The 19,621-nt window shown below is 38.6% G+C and overlaps 2 protein-coding genes across 5 annotated transcripts in view; one reads left to right on the top strand and one right to left on the bottom strand.

Annotated features, from left to right (window-relative positions):
* Positions 1-19,621, bottom strand: part of ARL13B (ADP ribosylation factor like GTPase 13B) — a 42,917-nt gene that overhangs the window by 7,184 nt on the left and 16,112 nt on the right. For all 4 annotated transcript variants that reach the window (XM_033146741.1, XM_033146739.1, XM_033146740.1 and 1 more), the window contains 3 exons: positions 5,420-5,525; positions 4,171-4,373; positions 1,165-1,279 (listed from right to left, as the gene is read on the bottom strand). In XM_033146741.1, the coding sequence (XP_033002632.1) occupies positions 1,165-1,279; positions 4,171-4,373; positions 5,420-5,525 (424 nt within the window). The remainder of the gene's footprint in view (positions 1-1,164; positions 1,280-4,170; positions 4,374-5,419; positions 5,526-19,621) is intronic.
* Positions 6,151-13,884, top strand: STX19 (syntaxin 19). The gene is made up of 2 exons (XM_033146743.1): positions 6,151-6,600; positions 12,937-13,884. The coding sequence occupies exon 2, from the start codon at positions 12,993-12,995 to the stop codon at positions 13,866-13,868; it is 876 nt and encodes a 291-aa protein (XP_033002634.1). The 5' UTR covers positions 6,151-6,600; positions 12,937-12,992; the 3' UTR covers positions 13,869-13,884.

Genomic DNA, 19,621 nt, shown 5'->3' with positions numbered 1-19,621 from the left:
GTTTAACTAAAAAAAGTGCTGCTATTATGAAGGCAGTTCGGACCTTAATATATGCTTCCAAAGGTCTTTGGCTCATGGGGAAAGGAACAATCAAGAGTGGTCAGAGTACAAGGAAGCTGATTTTAATGCAGCTCTTTTGTTAACACTTGTTTTTGTTTTGAATTATATTTTATGTTTTCAACAAATTTGGAAAAGCAGGAGCATATACATTTTCAAAGAAGCTCATGGAAATGAAGTATCTATAAAAAGTTAGAATGCATAGATGTAACAAGCCCATACTTAGTATTTTTCCTAGAACAATGATGGCTATCCTATAGAACGAGTGCCATACCTGGTGCAGCAGCAGAAGTTTATGGCACTCCTGGATAGGAGCCAAGCTTACAGTCCTAAGTATGGCACTCTTGTTTGCATTACTTGCAAGGGGCTGCTGCCTGATGTGCAGACATGGAAGAGAGGTACTGGACTGTATATGTACTATAATATGAAATAACAAATAGTTTGGTATTAATTTTTGGAGAACCGCCAAGCAAGATGTCCACCACAGTCTTCGCTTGACTAAGATACTGAGTTGTAGCCAACACTGCTGTTCAGTTTGTACAGCAGTGTTCCATTTGCACAACAGAACTTTCCCCTCCTCTGCCCCCCACCACCCCCACATTCAGCCTCAAAATCTGCTCCACTGGGTTGAGGGACCCTCTGGAGCAGATTAAGGAGAGGCACATGGGAAGAGGAAAAGAAAGGAAGTCCAGTTGCACGAGTAGAACGCCATGGTCACACAGCACTGTATACAAACCAGTTTTTAATATTATACATTGAATATTTAGTCTGACTGTGGGAACATATTTTAATCAATGTTAATAACTTCCAAGTAAACAATGGTGATGATCATGTTGAAAATCCCTTACTTGGACATGGATACTGTAATGTACCTCTTTTAAGACTTGTAGACCAAACCAGCACTTACCTAGGATTCTTGATATTGGTAGGGGCAGTTGCTGATCTGTGTTACTCCAAATACTTTTTCAATTAAGGGGAAGGTTGAGCAGGAAAAATCACTTCTAATCAACACTCTGACTCATAATCCATATCCATTATTGAACAGTATCAGTCTCAAATATATGGATTATCAAAAACATTTTTTCAAACATACAAATGTTCTGATACCTCAGTGATTACAGCTGATATAGGCTGGAATGGGTTGCCTCTTATTGGTTCACAGTCATCCTCATTAGGAAGACTTCTTCCTTCACGTTCTGCTTCTTCTCGCTCTTTCCGATCTCTTTGTTATTGTTGTTTTTAAAAAAAGAAAGACAGAAGATCTTCAATCAACACAATTCTAAAGGAAATGCCATTTAGGTTATGCTACTTAGTACATTATAAGTGTTTAAAACATCTCATGTACATTATGTCAGTCATCCTTACAACACCCCTTGTAACAAATGCATATTATGCCTCAAACTGCAAAGAACGAATGTGAAGCTGAGAGCACTAGCTTCTTTGAGGCCAGCTAGCAGGGGCTGAAATGAGATCCAAGTCTGAAATGTTGTGGCTGATGGCACACACACTTTTAGCTATTAGCACAACCAGCTTTCAATATGCATTTGAACATGCATTCTGTTCTATCCTTAAGGCAAACAATTGAGTGTAAAATTCTTAATAAAATCAGAACAAGATAAAATTCAATATCCCTATATTTTCCAAAGATTTTACCGCACACAAGACCACCACCTGATTCTCATGACAGGTTTCTCCAATTTTGTTGTTGTGGTATTGTTAGCAGCACCTATTTTGGATGATTTGAGACTTGTCTGTTCTTTGAAAGCACACAAGGGCAGCTTTATTTACCAGGTGTAGCGGGTAGGAAGACAGATAGAAGGGAGTTGAGTGTGTTTGGGAACCTCTGATACAGCACACTCCATAAAGAGGAATCATTTGACTAGCTTGGAGGTAGTCAATGTGGTGCTTCTGGACAATTTTATTCAGACAAACAACCATCAGGAACCAAAAGGAAAATAAAGGCATGGGGGCAGCTAGGGAAAAGGTGGGGAGGAAAGAGAAGAGGAAAAACAGTGGCAAAGGAGGCTTGTGTGGGAGAAGGGGGAGAACCAGGAAAGGAGGTTATGGGTGTCAACCATATAAAGTTTTCAGTACACAACACTTGTGAGTTAGATCCAGTTAGAGGCACTTCTTCTAGTGGAAAGTCTCTGCTGGAACCAAATCTGTATTTCAAAGCACTTTTCTGAGAGGTACAAGCAACAATAAACATATTGATTTTTTAAATAATAAATAATAATAATTAATAAATAAGACTTGTAATACTGTATATCCATTGTTTGCTTTAAAAATATATATATATTCAATCCTAGAGACAGCAACTGTAGAAATCATAGGGACAGAAGTGAAAGAAGAGAGCAGAGAGATTTGGAAAACAAGTCATTACTATGATCAAGATATCAACATCTCTTTTCTGTTATAAAGCTTCAGTTTGAAAGAGATCACTGGCTGGGCTTCTGTCTACAAAGCTTTCTCCGAAGCATGGTACAGTACTATTTTCACCTAATTTATCATAGAATAGGAACAGAAAGCTATAGGAACACAAGACTACTGAGCAGCCATTTCTAGGATGTTGACATGAAGTGAGAAAAATTGGTGCAAAGTATCTGCCTTTTACCGCCTCTTGATGAACCATGCATAATTTTCTGCAGCTGCCTGCCTCTAATCTTTACTCTACATGCTTTACTGTATGAGAAAAAGTGCTCCCAAATGCATGCAGTCATGGAAATAACTTGATACTGTGCAATCTTACATCATCTACAACTTCTACCAAAAACAAGCTTACAGGGCGAACCTAATGTCTACTCAAAAGCAACTACCACTAAATTGAATGGTACTTATTCCAAGGTAAGCAGAGTTAATGTTGCAGCCTCAATGTGCACACTTACATACGTGAGTGCCATGCCTGGTCATTAGAGCAAGCAACCAAGGCAGATGCTTGAGCACATGGACTCTGTATGCTCAGTGTGTAAACACAATGTTTCTCTGCTGCTTTTGAAAGTTTAGAAACTGCACTGAAGCACAATACATTTAAATACATTTATTATCTGGACTGAATAAATGAAACTGGAGCGCTGTACTTTAGAATGGTCATTTAATGTGTGAACAGTACACTCTGTGCTGAATAAAACACAAATCAATGGAAAAGATTGGCATGTTAAGGAATTATGAACACAGATTACAGTGGTGCCTCGCAAGACGAAATTAATTCGTTCCGCGAGTGCTGTCGTACAGCGGAAATTTCGTCTTGCAAAGCAGTCGGAGGAAGTGTGGTTTGACGGGGGGAATCACAAAACGTTTTCGTTTTGCGAGTCGCGGCCATAGGGAAATTCGTCTTGCGAGTCACCCTTTCGTTAGCGAATGCCTTTCGTCTAGCGAGGTACCACTGTATTTTTTTAAAAAACTAAACAAAAACCTCGTGTGGTCCGTCAATGAAATCATTCATGGTTGTTTTACTCCAGAATGCTGTGCACATCATAATAACAGCATGTAAGAACCTGAACCTAGCCCTAAGATTTTGCAAGGAACAGCAGGCACCACCTATGCTTCACTATAACAGCCTCACTCTAATGATGCTCCAGGTTCTGAGGAAGTAGTTGACGACTTCTACCACACAATTACCAATACACTTGGAAAGCGACAATTAACAGCTCTGGAGGGTAGGACTCAAAGCAATGGCTTCAATTTACAAGAAAGGAGATTCCAACTAAACATTCGGAAAAACTTTCTCACAGTAAGAACTGTTTGGCAGTGAAACAGACTCCCACAAGAGGTGGTGGTCTCTCCTTCCTAGGATGTTTTTAAGCTGAGGTTGGATGGCCATCTGTCATGGATACTTTAGCTGAGATTCCTGCACTGCAGGGGGATGGACTAAGTGACCTTTGGGTCCCTTCCAACTCTATGATTCGATGATTGAGTAATCTCCAACACATATTTTAAAGTAAATATAAGTTATTATGTTATTTCAAGTTATTACATTACTTCAAAATAAATAAATGAAAGTTATTATGCTACTTCAAACTAAACAAATGACATTAAATAACTAAATAATTTTTTTAAAAAAACTTAATTGTATTATTTCATACAGTCCCTTCTTATAAAGCAAAACAAACATACCTTTCTTCCCGTATCTTCCTCACTCGTTCTGCCCGTTCTCTTTTCTCTTGTTCTTCAGCTGCTTTTTGCTCTATAGTGTCTTTCTGGATTCGTTCATGTAAGGCATCAAAATCTTTGGCTATAATATGTAACAGCCAGAGTAAACCCTTCTTTATAGATTTGTCAATTTTCTTTCCATAGCCCACGATCGCTGAACAAGGCTCCTATATGCAAAAGAAAAATCAGCAGCATAATATTGTTAAATTAACTATCAACATGGACGATGAGATCCTAATTCACTGTCAATTATACAGGTGCTTGTCAGTTGGAACTCATACACATTTTGATCCATCTCAGTACTGAACTGCAAAGGCTGCAATCCAGAAAGATGCAGGTGCAGGTTTGCCTACACACTCCAAAAATGGCTTTTCTAGAAGCTGTCCTAATATACATTCACAAAATATGAGAGAAAGGATCACTTTGAAAATTTGGTACAAGAGTGATTTAAATGAGGATTTACACACTGAAAACATTATTTACTAGGGTTCTTCTAAAGCAGTACACATGCGGCATAACAGAATTTAAAGTGCTGTCATCTTAAGTGAATCCGCCATGTCAAAGAATAAAATGGGAGAAAGGATGACCCCACTACACATTCAAGGGGCGTGTGAGGACAGTCGTGGGGCTGAGCTTACTAGCCCCGCTCCCACGTGTTTGGCATAAGTGCATACCAGCATATGACACAGATCCACAGATAGAAATGTTCCAACAAATATGACAACCCTGGAATAAAACTTACAGTGAAAGACATGTTGGGAAGATTTGCCATTGCTTAAAATATTTCACTTGGTTACTCTAAAGGTTACTGTTCCCCCCCACCACCTTTTATGAGCAACATTTGTTAAATAAATAAGTTAATAAAGCTCAAGAGCAGCAATTAAATTCAATGCAATGATGGACACTACAGTGGAACAGTAACCTAAAGCATTTGAGTGGTGGCAAAGGCTAGGATGGGTTTGGCCTTAATTTCCTTACAGCCTGGATATTAAGCCGCTGAAGCAAGTCTACCTGTCTTGTATTAAAACTGATGCAGCAATCACAACCAGAGCTCAGGAGCACAGAAGAAGAGAAAATGGCCGATTGTAAAGTGGATGGGAACAATGGGTTTACATAATTCTAGTTTCAAAGTTCTGCTCACACATCAGGTTTAAGAAAGTTAATCAATCTTATTAAAATGAACCTACAATTAATCTTATTAAAATGGACTTACAATCTGACAGAGACATTTGTGCTCGTTGACAAGCTTTTCAAGAGATAAACACTCAATTACATCTGCTTCTGCCAAGGCGCCTTCTTTATCCTGCTTATTTGCTAACCTAAGAAAAAGAAAGCCACCAAGTGAGAAGATGCAACAGCGCTGTTTACATTAGTAAAAGTACAAGACAACAAGCAATAGCAGGAGAAAATCTCAATTTATGTGTGCAATAGAGTCTCCGATATTGCCCTTTTACAATAATTACTCCTCAGAGGAATAAGTTGCACATAATGGTTAATTATCAGAAAAAGAAAATCATAATATTGTATTAATTACTCTTAAAACACACAGTATACACTACACTTCTAATTTTTTTGAAGTAGGTGACTGTCAAGCTTATCGTTTTGTTGTAAATTGTTCAACAAAAGGAATGCACAAATTCAAAGTGTTATTTTTAAGTAGAGTTCAAACTTGTGTATATTCAGTGGCCAGAACCAAAAGCTCTGTATGGTGTTTCATGCCTGCGTGGTAGCTATTCATATAGGCTGGCTGGCTGGCTCTCTCTCTCTCACGCACACACACAGCATCTCATGTGAAAGGATGGCATGGAGTGGGGAGGGATCAGTTACTCTGTATATTCACACGATAGCACTTTGTGCATGCTTGTTGGCCTCTGAGGACCCTGGGATTTCCTCCCTTCTATATTAACTGTGATCCCTGGCAATGATATGCATAGTCCAAAAATTCCTCTGATTTGCATGCCAAGTATCCAATGTTCAGGGGATTTATTTTTAGGAGTAGAATCATATTAAGCAACAGACATTTGCAATGTAAACCAGCAAGTCCAGTAAGGAGGAAGGCAAGCAATGGCACTTCCTGGTGCTGCCTCATTAGAATAGAATGGCCCGCCTTGAAAGCAAGGCTGGGTTTCCAACAGGCAGAACCAGATTCCCCAAGCGTAAAGTAAGCAATTTGCTCTGTTGTACATCGTAACTGGTGAAGGCTCTCACACTCCACAGCTTTCTAAGATGCACTTTCCCAATGATCATTAAGGTCTAGGAGGATTAAGTAAGCAGAAACTGTTTTAATGGAAATCACACTCCTGCTCTGTTATTTACCCTCACAAGGATATTGCAAAGCACCTTGAAGCACCAGATCCTAAAGAGGCTTCCGGCAACTCAGGATTTTTTAAAAAGGTAAGTAGTTCGGTTTTATTTTACATCAAATAATACAAAGTAGAACACTGAGTAATTTAAAAGCCCCCAATGTTAAGGTGTGTTAAGAATACAGGAGATGTCTGCCCTCTGCAAAGTTTGAATACATTTTCAATAGATATGTTTGTAGAGCTTTATTACTTAGGTACATGAATACTAATCTGCTAGACATGTTTTATGCACCCAAACTCGTTTCATTTGGAAGCATGCCAGCAGCAGCTTAAAAAGATGAGAGTTCATTTTTAATTTTCCAAGTCAATAAAAGCATTCTTTGCACAAATTCCTCATTTCAAAACCGAGCAAGGTTCACAGCAAAATATATACTTGAAGCTATATTCTGGGAGGTGGGAAAGTTAAGAATACCAAGCTAAACACTGCATGAAGGATTCTTGTTTTATTTACTTGTATGCTTATTATACCTACTTGAATATGGTGTGGAATCAAGGAAACAGAAAAAGGCTGTAAGAGCCTCAGGGAACTTTATTACAGTTGGAGAGCTTCAGCACTTTTATTTTAGGAATCATGGGAAAGGAGTGTATGTGTACATTTGACAGAAATGACATCATCTTACATTTATGAAAAAAATATGAGTACTGGATGTGGAAATGCTTGCAGTCAAAGGTCATGCTCACAGATAACAGATGTAATGAAACTTTACTCCAGGATTTCCTTAATCCTCAAAAAGCTGGGGTATTATTATAAAAGGTTAAAACATGATTTTTTAAAAAGTTCAGCTAAACTTGCCTGCTGCAAGCTGCAGGGTTAGCACAATATAATGCCTCAGGTGGCCCTTCCATTGGCTTTACAAGTGATTTAAAAATATTTTATTTCTGTACTCTGAATTTAGATAGTGGCTTTTCTTATTTTCTGCATTCAGAAACTGCTTTGTCTGTCAACAACCCCCCTCAAAACAGAGAGTATTCTATAATAATCAGGGCATGCTGGCAAGAGCCTTCACTGCCAGGTTGTCCAAAGTTACTTCATACTCCAGAATGCTGGTCTTCAAATGGTGAGTCACAGCATGACCTAAAGTGGGTCTAAACTGTAACATTACCACCATAGAAATATACATTAGAACATTAAAAAGTGAGCTCTGGAAAGCCTTGTTGGGTCTAAACAATGGATCCCAAGTCTGAAAAGGTTGAAGATTGCAGCCCTAGAACACCTGCAGCATTTTATTGGGGACGTGCCTTTCAGAAATATTTTTTTCCTGCCATTCTTGTTATTCTCCTAGAGAATCTCAGGGTTCCCTAAACTACAGTTTGGAAAAAAAAAACTTTCTAGACAAATCCTGCAATGTTAACACTGCAAACACTCAAAGGAAACATTAAATTAAGATATCAACAGATATTGTATCTCTCTTAGTCTGATTAAATGTGCAATAACCACTTTAAAAATGTCAATGACTAGCTCAACTGCAGGGTACCCAAGTCCTTAGGGTATTTCACCAATATAGAAGTAGACATTTTGTTAAGCAGCTGAAACAGTTCAAGTCTCCCTGCTTACCAGGGAAAGCGTCAACAAGGGAACAAATCATGCCTGCCCTCCAAAGCTCGCAACACAATATCTGTCTTGCAATGACAACTAAAACTCTTGCAGAGAACAATTCCTACCTCCAAGAGTATTGGCACGGCCCATATGAAACTGTTCATAACATTATTCAACAAACAGTACAGTTGCAGTTACAAATACAATTGATTTCTCCAGTCACCAAGAACATTAACTCAATTTATTTATGGCTCTTTCCAAGTAACGCATGCATTTATGGTGCTGGTTTTTTTCAAGTTTGTTGCTACCTATTGGCAACTGAAGCTCTGGTTTCATTATGAGCAGTTTCTTATTACGAAGTGCTTCTCCTCCTCCTCATTTCTGAATCACGCTGCCTTTCTCTGGGAGTATTCATTTAGTGATCTCCACCCTGTATCATTTGGTTCTTACCTCGCGAATTATCAACTCTCATCCAATACCTTGTTATATAATAAAGCTGTTGTAAAAACGATACATGTGTTGACCCTGGTCCAACACCAACAATCCTTAAAAGAATGGCAATGCTATTCTTGAAAAATGAAGATATTCTATTCCTTATTTGAGACTTTAAAAGAGTAGAATCTTCACAAGGCATTTTAAATATACTGTATATATAAAAGCAATACTGCAACAGGGTGGGAGGAGAGGGTATATTTACAATTTCAAACATTTAATATTTAAATTAGTTTCTTATGTCACAGCAGCCTATAATAGAATGATAAAGCAAGTAGCAAATATAGAGTTATGGCCAATGAAATTGCTACACAAAGACTTTTGCTGGTGCAATGGAACTTCCATTTCCTTTCCTCACCCTGTGCTTGAGCAAATCTGTTCTAGGGGTTCCCCCAATCCTCGGGAGCTGATGGGGGGCATGAGGGGAGATGGTGAGGAAGTTCTACTGAGCCAGCAGAAGTCCTTGCACCAGTAGGATGAATTCGAAGAATACTAGCCTAACATCTCAAAATGTTGCAAACTTTTTAGAAAGCAACAGCAGCAGAATGATAAAATGCTAAAACAGCAAGTAACAGAGAAAATAAAAACAAAAATTGTCATTTATTTATTTTTTAAATAGTTTGTCTGGATACCTAAAGGAAAGGATGGCCTTCAGGAAGAGTGCACCAAGAATGAGATACCACCATTCAAAAATTTAAAGAAATCTATCCCAGCTGCTAGTCACTTCACCTTTGGAAATGGGAGCACTAACAGAATAGTGTCTTGAGGAAGATCTTAACACTCAGGCAAATTCATATGGAGGCAGATACTCTGATCCCAAACTGCACAAGACTTTCTAAGTTAAAACCAGGGCAATCATCTTGAGTTAAAAGCAGAGTTTTGCATTGTTCCTGGAAGCAAAAGAGGCCAGTGCAAAGTTTATTACAGCCATTTTCTATTCTTTGTTGTGTACACTTGTGTTTCACAGCTAGAGAGATGTAGCAATGGAGTACAGTACTGAGCCTCTTAAAAAGCGTATGAGCAACAGCCAACGTTTAAAGGTTTATTTTTAACCGTAATAACAAGGCTGCAAGAATTACAGTTTTACATTAATTAAGTTTAATGCAATTCAAGTTAGTGTTTTCTGTAGGTGACAAAATAGACTATCGTTCTGCCACTTAATTACTAAGTGGTTAGACATACTAAATTAATGTTGGGCAGGGATGTGTTAGACTGTGCTAAGATATATTTTCAGGTTGCTACCCTGATGTGTCAATTCAGTACATCAGTTCATTTTTACATGCACCAAACTGATTTAAAAAGAAAATGCTAAATTGTACCAAGCAGTTTTGTAACATTACTGAAGAAAGTCATCACAAAATTTTCTGCTCTAGGAGTCACAGCGTTTTGCAATGTATTATCAGAACACAGCTTATTTTTCTAGTAGACTGCAAGTTTCCAACAACTGGTACTGAAATATGCTTGCCTATTAACTTCCAGAACACTCATGGTATTCTAAGGAAATGGGATTGGAGACTGCACTTTAGGCAAATGATACAAGGAGGCACAGAAAATTATTCCTCAATATTAAGGAGGGAGAAAAACACATTTGAGAAGGGACTAATAGGACATACTCAGCAGTTGTATCAATGAATTAGGTGTTTCCCACAGTATCATATGTCAAGCAAATACAGATCTCAAGCCATAAACCCCAGCTATATAATTTTCAGATGCTCAAATGGTTACATTAATAGGCTTACTTACAACAAGGTACCATATTGCTGGTACTTACTCACCACCTTCCTTAAAGGCACAGTCTGTATGGCGTCAGGTAAGCACTGCTGCCAAACCCAACTTATTAAATTAAAATATGGATTGCACTTTAACCAAATCATTAATTGATTTGTGAACTATTTCTGAACCAAGCCCTTTAGGGAAGTTCCACTGTTTACAATCGCCAACTGGAAACTGTTTCAGCATGGAAGTATTCAACCATTGGTGCTGTAACATAAGTAGACTCATTTTTAGCCAAACTGAGTGGAAAATCATGGCACCAGAACTGCAAATGCCTAATGGCATTTACTTTAGATGCCCTATGTGATCTGGCCAAACAGCACAATAAGTGGTTTTTAAGTATCAAACCTCCGACTTCATACAAAAGTGAAGTTTGTACTCAGGCAGCCATGTTGAGGGAATCAATGTATGAAAAATCCCACTGAGTACAGCTCAAAGCCTACAGCTCTTGCCACCCACTCTTTATCCAGTTTTCACAGATAAGTCCACAGCATATGGGTACAGGATATAGTTACAACAAAGGGGCACCATAGATTATACAACAGCATACAAAAACGTGATAAACAACAGAAAAATCAGAGTGAACCAAACCAGCAAGCATAGCCTTAACATGAAAGCAATGCACCAAAAGGTCAGTCAAACTGAAAGCCTACCAAGACTTTTGCTTCTTTCTCTCCAAGGCCATAAACCTTTTCCTTCTTTCTCTCTCTTTCCCACCAACCTCTCCACAAATAAAACCCTTCAATGAAAAACAAGCATTACAAGAGCTGGAATTTGGAGCATAATCCTGTGAGAGGCGCACTTTTATCAAAGGGCCATGAGACTGCATGTTAGGGCATACTCTACTGGGAACAGTTTACAGTATTTGCAAATGTCAAAAACATGAATAGAAGATTTCCCCCAAGGGACTGGATCCTTAGTCAGCAATCAACAAGCTATTTAATCTTCAGAGAGTAGAAACTGAAGAGTAACAAGACATTGATATTACTTCCCTCAGTCCAGTACAGAATAAAGCATTTGTGAATAACAAGTTTTTATATATAATCCTACTCACATTCTGGTAATGTCATTGGCAATGCCTGATCCTTTGAATAGGCTGAGCCACTCTTTTAAAAAAGTTATTCAAATTGGGAATGGTATGTGCATGCATGTGTATCTGTCAAGACACAATTTACAGATGTGTAATGAAAAAAAATCCCTACAATATCCAAATTTCCAATATAACTGGCTGGGTTTTTATTATTTTTAAAAAGACCTGTATTATTATCTGCCTGTTTTATCTGCTGTTTCATACTTCATATGGTTGTTTTATCTTATTTATTGTTTGCAACCTTGGGTACCATTGGGTAGAAAGAGGATATAGATATTTAAATTATGTAAGGCAGAGGTGGGGAATCTCAGGCCCAGGGGACAAATATGGCCCCAGCATGCACTATCAGGCCCTTGGGACCTTTGCAGACCACACCCCTTCTCACCAGCCCTGCTCCATGCCCTCAATTGTTTTTGCCTGACTAGAACGCTTCCATGAATTGTGTTCGTTTGCCTGGATAAAGTGAAGTATGTAGGCTCCTGTGTGTGTTTGTTGTGTGGGTGCAACAAAGCCTAATGTACAAAAAGGTAAGAGTCTCAAGCTATCGTCCCACTCACTTTTGCCTGTCATCCCACCCAACCCTGTCATGCATTCCCTGGAAAATGTGGCTCCCAGGTTGAAAAAGGCTCCCCATCCTTGATATAAATAATCCACCCTCTCCAAATCAAAGTAATGACTCTTCAAGTTTACCAAGAATTTCAGGTTTTAGAAGCAACAGCTGTATCTCTTCTTAGGAAGTACAAAATAACTGGACTGCTTCCATGCCCAAAAAGAAACTAGCTTTTTGTTTTTGATGTCACAGATTTAGTTCTTTCCAAAGTGCAGAAGAAATGTTTCTGACTTTGTAGTCATGATTAGCAGATTTCCGTGCAGATTATCTTACTTATTTCATTCCTTTAATAAATACAGTTGTATTTATTAATAAATGCAGAAGAGTACATTCTAACCCGACATGGTTATTGTTTACTTTCATACGTTTCACTACACCAAGCAGTTGGCTCTGCAAAGTTTAGACAGCACCATGGTTAGCTCTGGAGAGAGAAGGTAAGAGGTAAAAGATCATGCAAGTCTCCAATTCATGATTAGGATTTATTTATTTTTTTAAAAAAACACGTTTACATATGTAATTTTCAAGATATTGTCAGCCTGCAGACCACTTGAGTTTTCCTTCAGCTCATCACACCAAAAAATAATAAAAAAGATGTAGTACAATATTGAACCAGTATTAGACAGTCAACAATTATGTGTATTTCCTGCACATTTCAAAGAATCTTGAGAAGCTTACCACTGACCAAGTATTTCAAACAGCATGTCCAAGGGAAAAATAAAATTTGCTTTATGTGCAACCTATTTATGGTAGCTTATGCTGCTGCATTTTTCTGACTCCCCCTCCCTCTTTGTTAAAAGTTTTCTGCCATCCTTGTAATAGGTCTGTGGGTAAACAACAGCTTACTAAAGTGGTTTTTAATCCTTAGGTTTACACAACTGTCTGGTTTTAAAAAGAACAGAACCACAGAAAACTCTACAGAAGATGAAAGACCGCCTTCAAGAGCTTAAATTGCGAGCAAAGGAACTGCAATTAATAGAAGAAAACAGCCGTTCTCCTAGTGTTGTGGCAGAGGAAAAAGAATTTGAACAAACCGCTGTCATTTTTGAAAAGGAGCCCATAACTGAAAGGTACCTGAATGAAATCCAGCAACTTCACAATGATATTAACAGTTTGGCAGCAGACGTCCAAAAGTTCAGCCAGCAGCAAAAAAGCCTAGTGGCTTCCATGAGGAGATTCAGCGTACTTAAAAAGGAGTGCAGCATCACAAAAGGGATAAAGGTTCAAGCAGAACACATTAGCAAGTGCTTGGACGACTTGTCAAAAACACTGAAGAAAGCAGAGAAAGAACATGGTTCATCATCTGCCATCATAAGGGTTCTGAGTGCTCAGCGGGCGGTCCTGTTCCGCCGCTTCCAAAATATCATGTTTCTGTACAATACCGCCATAACAGCCAAGCAAGAAAAATGCAAAGCTTTTATTGTGCGCCAGCTTGAAGTGGCTGGGAAAGAAGTCTCCGAGGAAGAAGTGAACGACATGGTTCAGCAAGGAAAATGGGAAATCTTCAACGAAAACTTGCTCACCGAGGTCAATATCACAAAAGCTCAGCTATCTGAGATTGAACAGAGACACAAAGAACTGGTCAATCTGGAGAACCAGGTGAGAGACTTGAAGGGCCTCTTTGTCCAAATCTCACTTTTGGTGGAAGAACAAGGCGAAATGATCGACAGCATCGAAATGGAAGTTGTCAATACTCAGGACTATGTTCAGACGACAACAGAGAAATTCAGGCTGGCGGCAAAGTATCGAAAGAAGCATCCGTGCAGAGCAATATGCTGCTGGTGCTGCCCCTGCTGTTAATAGGTTTTTTTTTGGGGGGGGGGGGGATACAGGCAGTTAAATGTTCTTTGCAATAGCCCTAATCCAGTATGTAATGAACATAGGCAGCCCTGCTTTGGGGTGGGGGTGGGGGAATTGCACTACCAGGCAAAGCCACAGTTTGATTCAACATTTTCTTTCCTTTCACATGCCCTGAATGCTGCAAATTTGGCAGGGGATCTAAGGAACAAAAAGGGGTGACCTACAAGGGAACAGGCAGACTTTCTGACCCTCATCCCCTGCCATTGCTTTTTAAGATCTAGTGGAGGACTTTGCTATAATAGTGAAGAGTTTCTCAAAAAAGGGAACAAGGTAGTGCTGGGTGTAGCAGGATAGAGTTCTGTTACCAGTCATAGGAACTTGTCAAACAGGTGCTTGTGACAACAGGTATAACCACGTGCCACACAACACTCGCCTCCACATTCGATTCACTTCCTTGGAAATTGACTGTATGCTCCTAGCAATTTTATTCAGCAGTTTAGATGAAGGAAAACTGCAAGCCAGTAATAAATGCTAGAACAATGTCATACAAAATGTGCTCAGCAAATTTGCAGCGAGTTCACATTCCTCTGTTGTCTGGCTTTTCTAAGAACAAAGAGTTTGAAATAATTTGTGACTGTGGTATTCGGCAAAATACTATTTGAAGAACAGGGAACTAGATTGTTCAGCTACAAGAGCAGCACTGAAACAGGTTAAAAGGGGGAAAGATTGTTACAAAAACATTATATGTGTAAAATCTTTAAGAATGCAGTAAAGGATATAGCTATTTTTGTATGTTACACGTTTTCTTCCATGTCATTTGTATAAACATAACAGTTCTATGATATTTTGGGAGATGTGCATCTGTAACCAAGGTCTTGGTTTATACTTTCAAAACATAAAAAGTTTCTTCAATATATATGATTAAAAAAACAAAAATTGGTGCAAATGCATAGCACGCTTCACCCAACTTTGAACATTTGTTATTCAAAAAAAGGAATTATTCTGGCAGCAGAGCTTTTCTGTGTCTGTTAAACAAGTGTTAGCAATACAGGTTTATTAATTTCATCCGAAGACTAGGGTCAAAAAGGTAAAAAAAATAAAATGGGAAAAAGGCTATTTCATACATTATACATGAAAAAAAATGTTTGTCCCTTCCTTGTAGCCAGTTCCAGTTTCCTGGTGTAGAGGGCCTGTGTAAGCTGCCATCAAGCCACAGGCTAAAGCCAAGAGAACTATTTTAGGCATGTTGAAAGGCTTCATCAACCTCAATAGACTTTTTCTGGTTGAATCACAATACCCTCCACCAAGCCATTAAAGAAAAAGTTATTTTCAAAAGTTCTCTCTGTTCACAAATGTTTTGCCATAGAACATACAACACAAGCTGAAAGTTGTACTGGACACATAGAAATAGGTATGTGGTTCTTTGACCCTGAGCATAACATCTGTTTATGTAAGCATTGCAACAATTAGACCATAAAAGGGATTGGCCCATTTGTGGGCATGAGATTCTTGTGGTCATCTCGTAAATATATTTCCCCCCACAATTATGTCAGAACACAGTAACATGACATTGACTACTAAAAACACAAAACTAAAGACATATTATTAAGTAGCTAAAGTAAATTGATTACAATGAGTCCACTCTGAATGTGATTTAAAACTGGAGTCATAATTCTTCAGAAACGAAAAAGCTATTGTCTGCAGAAGAACTTTTTTTGCTGCCAGCAGCTTTAGCTCTCCATAGTTGTCAGATTACCACATTTCACAAATGCTAATTTAATTTATTTAAAAAGCTAATTTATTTTTACTCAGAATAGAAAAGTAAAAAGACTATTACCATATATATATACAGTTTGTTACATAAAGTGCAAATCTATCACTAGTGTGAGACAAGCATGAAAAGTATGTGTGGGGAAGATTAAATTAAACCATGTTGGCAATTTACATATTAGAGAACTAATACTTTTGGCACCCTCCAGAACTGTGTCTATCACTATGGCTTATTTTCAGGGTACAGCTTATATTTCGCAAATGCGCAGAAATCCTGCTACGGCTTATTTTATGGCTACGTCTTATTTTAGGGGAAACACGGTATACTGTAATTGATATGTACTTCATACATGTCATATTAAAATGAAGCTTTAAAAAACAAGTACTTAAGAATACAGACTACATTCAGAGCAGATTCAAGCATTACATTTTGAATTCTAGTACAAAATGTGCTAGCTAGGTATCTTCCACAATTAACATGGAAGGCGCAAATGAGATCTGGCCCCACCTGCAGACCAGGTTCCAACAACCTTTCAAGGCTTAGGAATCTGGGAAGAAGTGTCAGGACTAAGCAAAGAACGCTCCCTCTTCCATTCTGCTGGTACAAAACTAGAGGGTAGCATTATATTAAATCACTTTGTGCATGGAAAAGCCCAGAGTTCTTTCTTATGTCCCAACCAGGGAACTCTGTGCTATCAGAAAAAGAAGAATATACCCTTTGTGACTGGTATGAAAATTCAATAGGCTAGTGGAATCTAGTCTGCTTATTAGAAGGATTTTAAAAAACAAAACAAAAAACAAGTCTACCAAGAGGTTAGAAGTCTAAGTTCCCATGTGAACTGCCAAGTATGGGATTTTTCTTCTATGGACAACATGGAAATGCAGAGTGCTAAACTTGTAGCAGGCTAGCACCTTCGTTTTGTTGGCTTATTTCCATGGCTGACTTACTCACCTGTTAACAAGCCAGAACAGTAAGGTAAGATCAGATCCATCTTAATACCCTGGTCTGTTAACAGAGATTATGCCACTGTTCCCCATTTTGGAGAGAACAAAATGGGAATTGAGCCTCAAATGCCAACATGTGAGTGGATGGGTGAGCAAGGAACACTCTTCCTCAACGCCTGTTCCTAAATGATGTTTTATGAAGTCAGGAACAATCATGCAAACCTGGTGTTTAAATGATAGATCAATTTTTTTAAAAGTGTCTGCAATAATTTGAACCAGACATGTAAAATTTAGGACTCTTGTATCAGTTCATAAAGGAAAGCATGAACAGCTGATGCTGTTGTTCAACCCTGACACTTAAAATTCTCCCTCACCCTGGCAGCATTTTTTTTTAAAATGCACACTAGTCACTACCAAGCTAGTCAGGTTTTTCAGACCAAGCATGTCCAGTTAAAATCTCATACCTGTATAGCATTTTCTTCCAACAGCTGTGTATTTACATTCATGCAACCTTGTAATTTAAAGTAACCTGAAGGAATAGCTGTGGCAAAAATGTAGCAATACAACACCATGGATTTGCCATTTACAGAATTTTGTGCTTAAAAGCAAAGGCTTTTCAGTTTACTGTACTGTGGTCAAAAAAATGATAAAGCATGATTTATGGGATGAACTGATTATCCTTATAAGACTCTAGGACAGAGTTTCCCTCAATTATTTTTACAACACCTGGTTTCTCCACCCTCTCAACCAACCAGCCATTATAGCTCCTTAGTGTAATGGCTATATTTTCTTCCTACACTGGTCTCATTCACATATAACATTAAGCCAAACTGTGGCTTACTGTGAATGAGCAAGTGTGCTGGTGCACAGTGATGAAACTGCAACCACTGACTTAAGTTCCTCCCAAACTCCTCTACATAACTGAGAGCTAAGCCATGGCTTGGTTTAGTGTTCTGCGTAAACTTAGGATCCTGGGCTCTCCCAAACACACTGTGAGCAGTAAGCCAATAATAAATCTAAGTTACTGCTAATGGATCATTTGGAGTCAGGCAAACCACAAGCTCAAATCTGGACACAACAGTGAGTGAAACCATGGGAGAGGAAAGAAGCAGCCACTGTTTCCTCCTGGTGCATCAGCACACTTCCCCATTCATGGAAAGCCATGAGGTTCCTAGGAATGGTTATCAGCTAAACATGCTTATAGGCCACCAAGATAATCCAACATGAACTGAAGCAAAAAGATATCAGAAAACACATGTGTTACATTATTGACAGTCATTCTTTCCTAGTCATACTCCTTCTCTTTGATCTGCCTCCTACTTACACTGGAGACAAATAAAATAGTAATGGCATGGAATAGTCCACAACGTTGTAGGAACAGGCATATACAAAAGCAAAGACAAGTAAGAGACCATTCTTGATCCACTATAACTGACTGCAACTGATATTTACACTCACTGGCATAAAGAGTTTAAGAAAAAGTGCCTGAAATAGATTACAGCAACAATATGGGAGCCTCTTTTTGGAAGGTTCAGTAGTATTTAAATAACCACTACGTAAGTGGCACAGAAACCATGCTTAATTATTACTTCACCACTGCTCCTAATCTCCTAATCTATGTGGCAAAATTCTGTTTGACCAGCCCTGTACATGAAGTACATGGCTTTAGCAATACCTTCCCCTCCCCTCCCCTCCCCTGCAGCTGAACATACATCAAACTAGGGATACAATTAAACATTTTCAGAAAGAACAGACAATGATTTTTGCCTTGGCATATTACAATATTGCAAGTTGTATGTTGCTGCAATTCAGAACATTTCCTTAAAAAGTACAGGATGTACTGCTGAATTTACTTCCTAAAAATCTCTGCTTTTATTATTAGTCATAATTGCTACAAAAAGACACTTGAAACCTCAGACTCAGGAGTAATTAAATAATTTTACGAATAAGAGCTATGTTACAGCACCACACACATCCCATCAGAATAATTCTTTTGCGTGATATGGTAAACAAGTTCCCTTCTGAAAGGATGTGTTGCTCACTTATCTCTTCCTGACTGTGACAAGGATGCCATCTAAAACAAAGCTTCAAACATTGTTTGAAGGAAAACATCGTTTATGATTATGGAAAAGCATTGAGCTAAGTTTATTTTTATGGACAAGAGGGACAAAAATGTTTCTATCTAGAAGTAAACTGGATTTTTTAGCAGGCCACAAAATGTATTTATAAAGAGTCTTACATCTCAGAATAGTACATCAAATCTCCTGCCTGCTTCTGTGTCACTGGCCCTAGCTTACCAGAAGTGCTGGTTATGACCTATAAATCCCTATCTGAAAGACTGCATTTTGAGATTTTCAATGAAGCCCTTCTCTCTGTCCTACAACCTTCACAGACATGCCTGAACGGGGGAAAGGGCCTTCTTGGTGGCTGCTCCCAGACTCTGGAACTCCGTCCCTGGAGAAGCTAATTCACCTGCAAATGCACTTTTTTGCTGCTGCTGTGCCTGCAGACCAGCCGACTGCAGCCAGGCAGGTGGAGATGCTAGTTGTCAAGGGTGGCACCCATCCAGTCACAAAAGGCCAGTTGCTAGTCAAAAAATGTGACTGGCGCTCAACTAATTTTGAACGCTGACTCCAAAGTAGTCTGGCTGATGGAAAGCTCCATATGGTTTAGAAGAGAATTCCTAGTACTGTACAGTCTTGGAGAAATCTACTCAGAAGCAAGCCCCACTGAATTCAATGGGACTTACCGGTACTCTTTATTTCTGTGTATAGGATTCCAACCAAACATTTTAAAAAGTCTTCTAATCCCCTTTAAAAGGTATTGAGACTCTAAACATATCTGACTGATTCAGTACAAGAACACACATTCAGAATGTATTCACTTTTATCTACAACTTTCAGCACTGAAATCCTCACATCCTTCTGAAATAGTTTTAGGCTGATATATAAATGCCAGAGGTAATCTATAGAGCTTTATAGCCAGATAGGTATTTGTAACTAAGCCTTCGAAATTAAATTCCTGTGTTCTATACCAGA

The sequence above is a fragment of the Lacerta agilis genome, chromosome 4 (assembly GCF_009819535.1).
Source record: "Lacerta agilis isolate rLacAgi1 chromosome 4, rLacAgi1.pri, whole genome shotgun sequence".
Taxonomy (NCBI): Eukaryota; Metazoa; Chordata; class Lepidosauria; order Squamata; family Lacertidae; genus Lacerta; species Lacerta agilis.
Note: the sequence above shows the minus strand (reverse complement) of the source record. Positions and strands in the feature narration are given on the sequence as shown.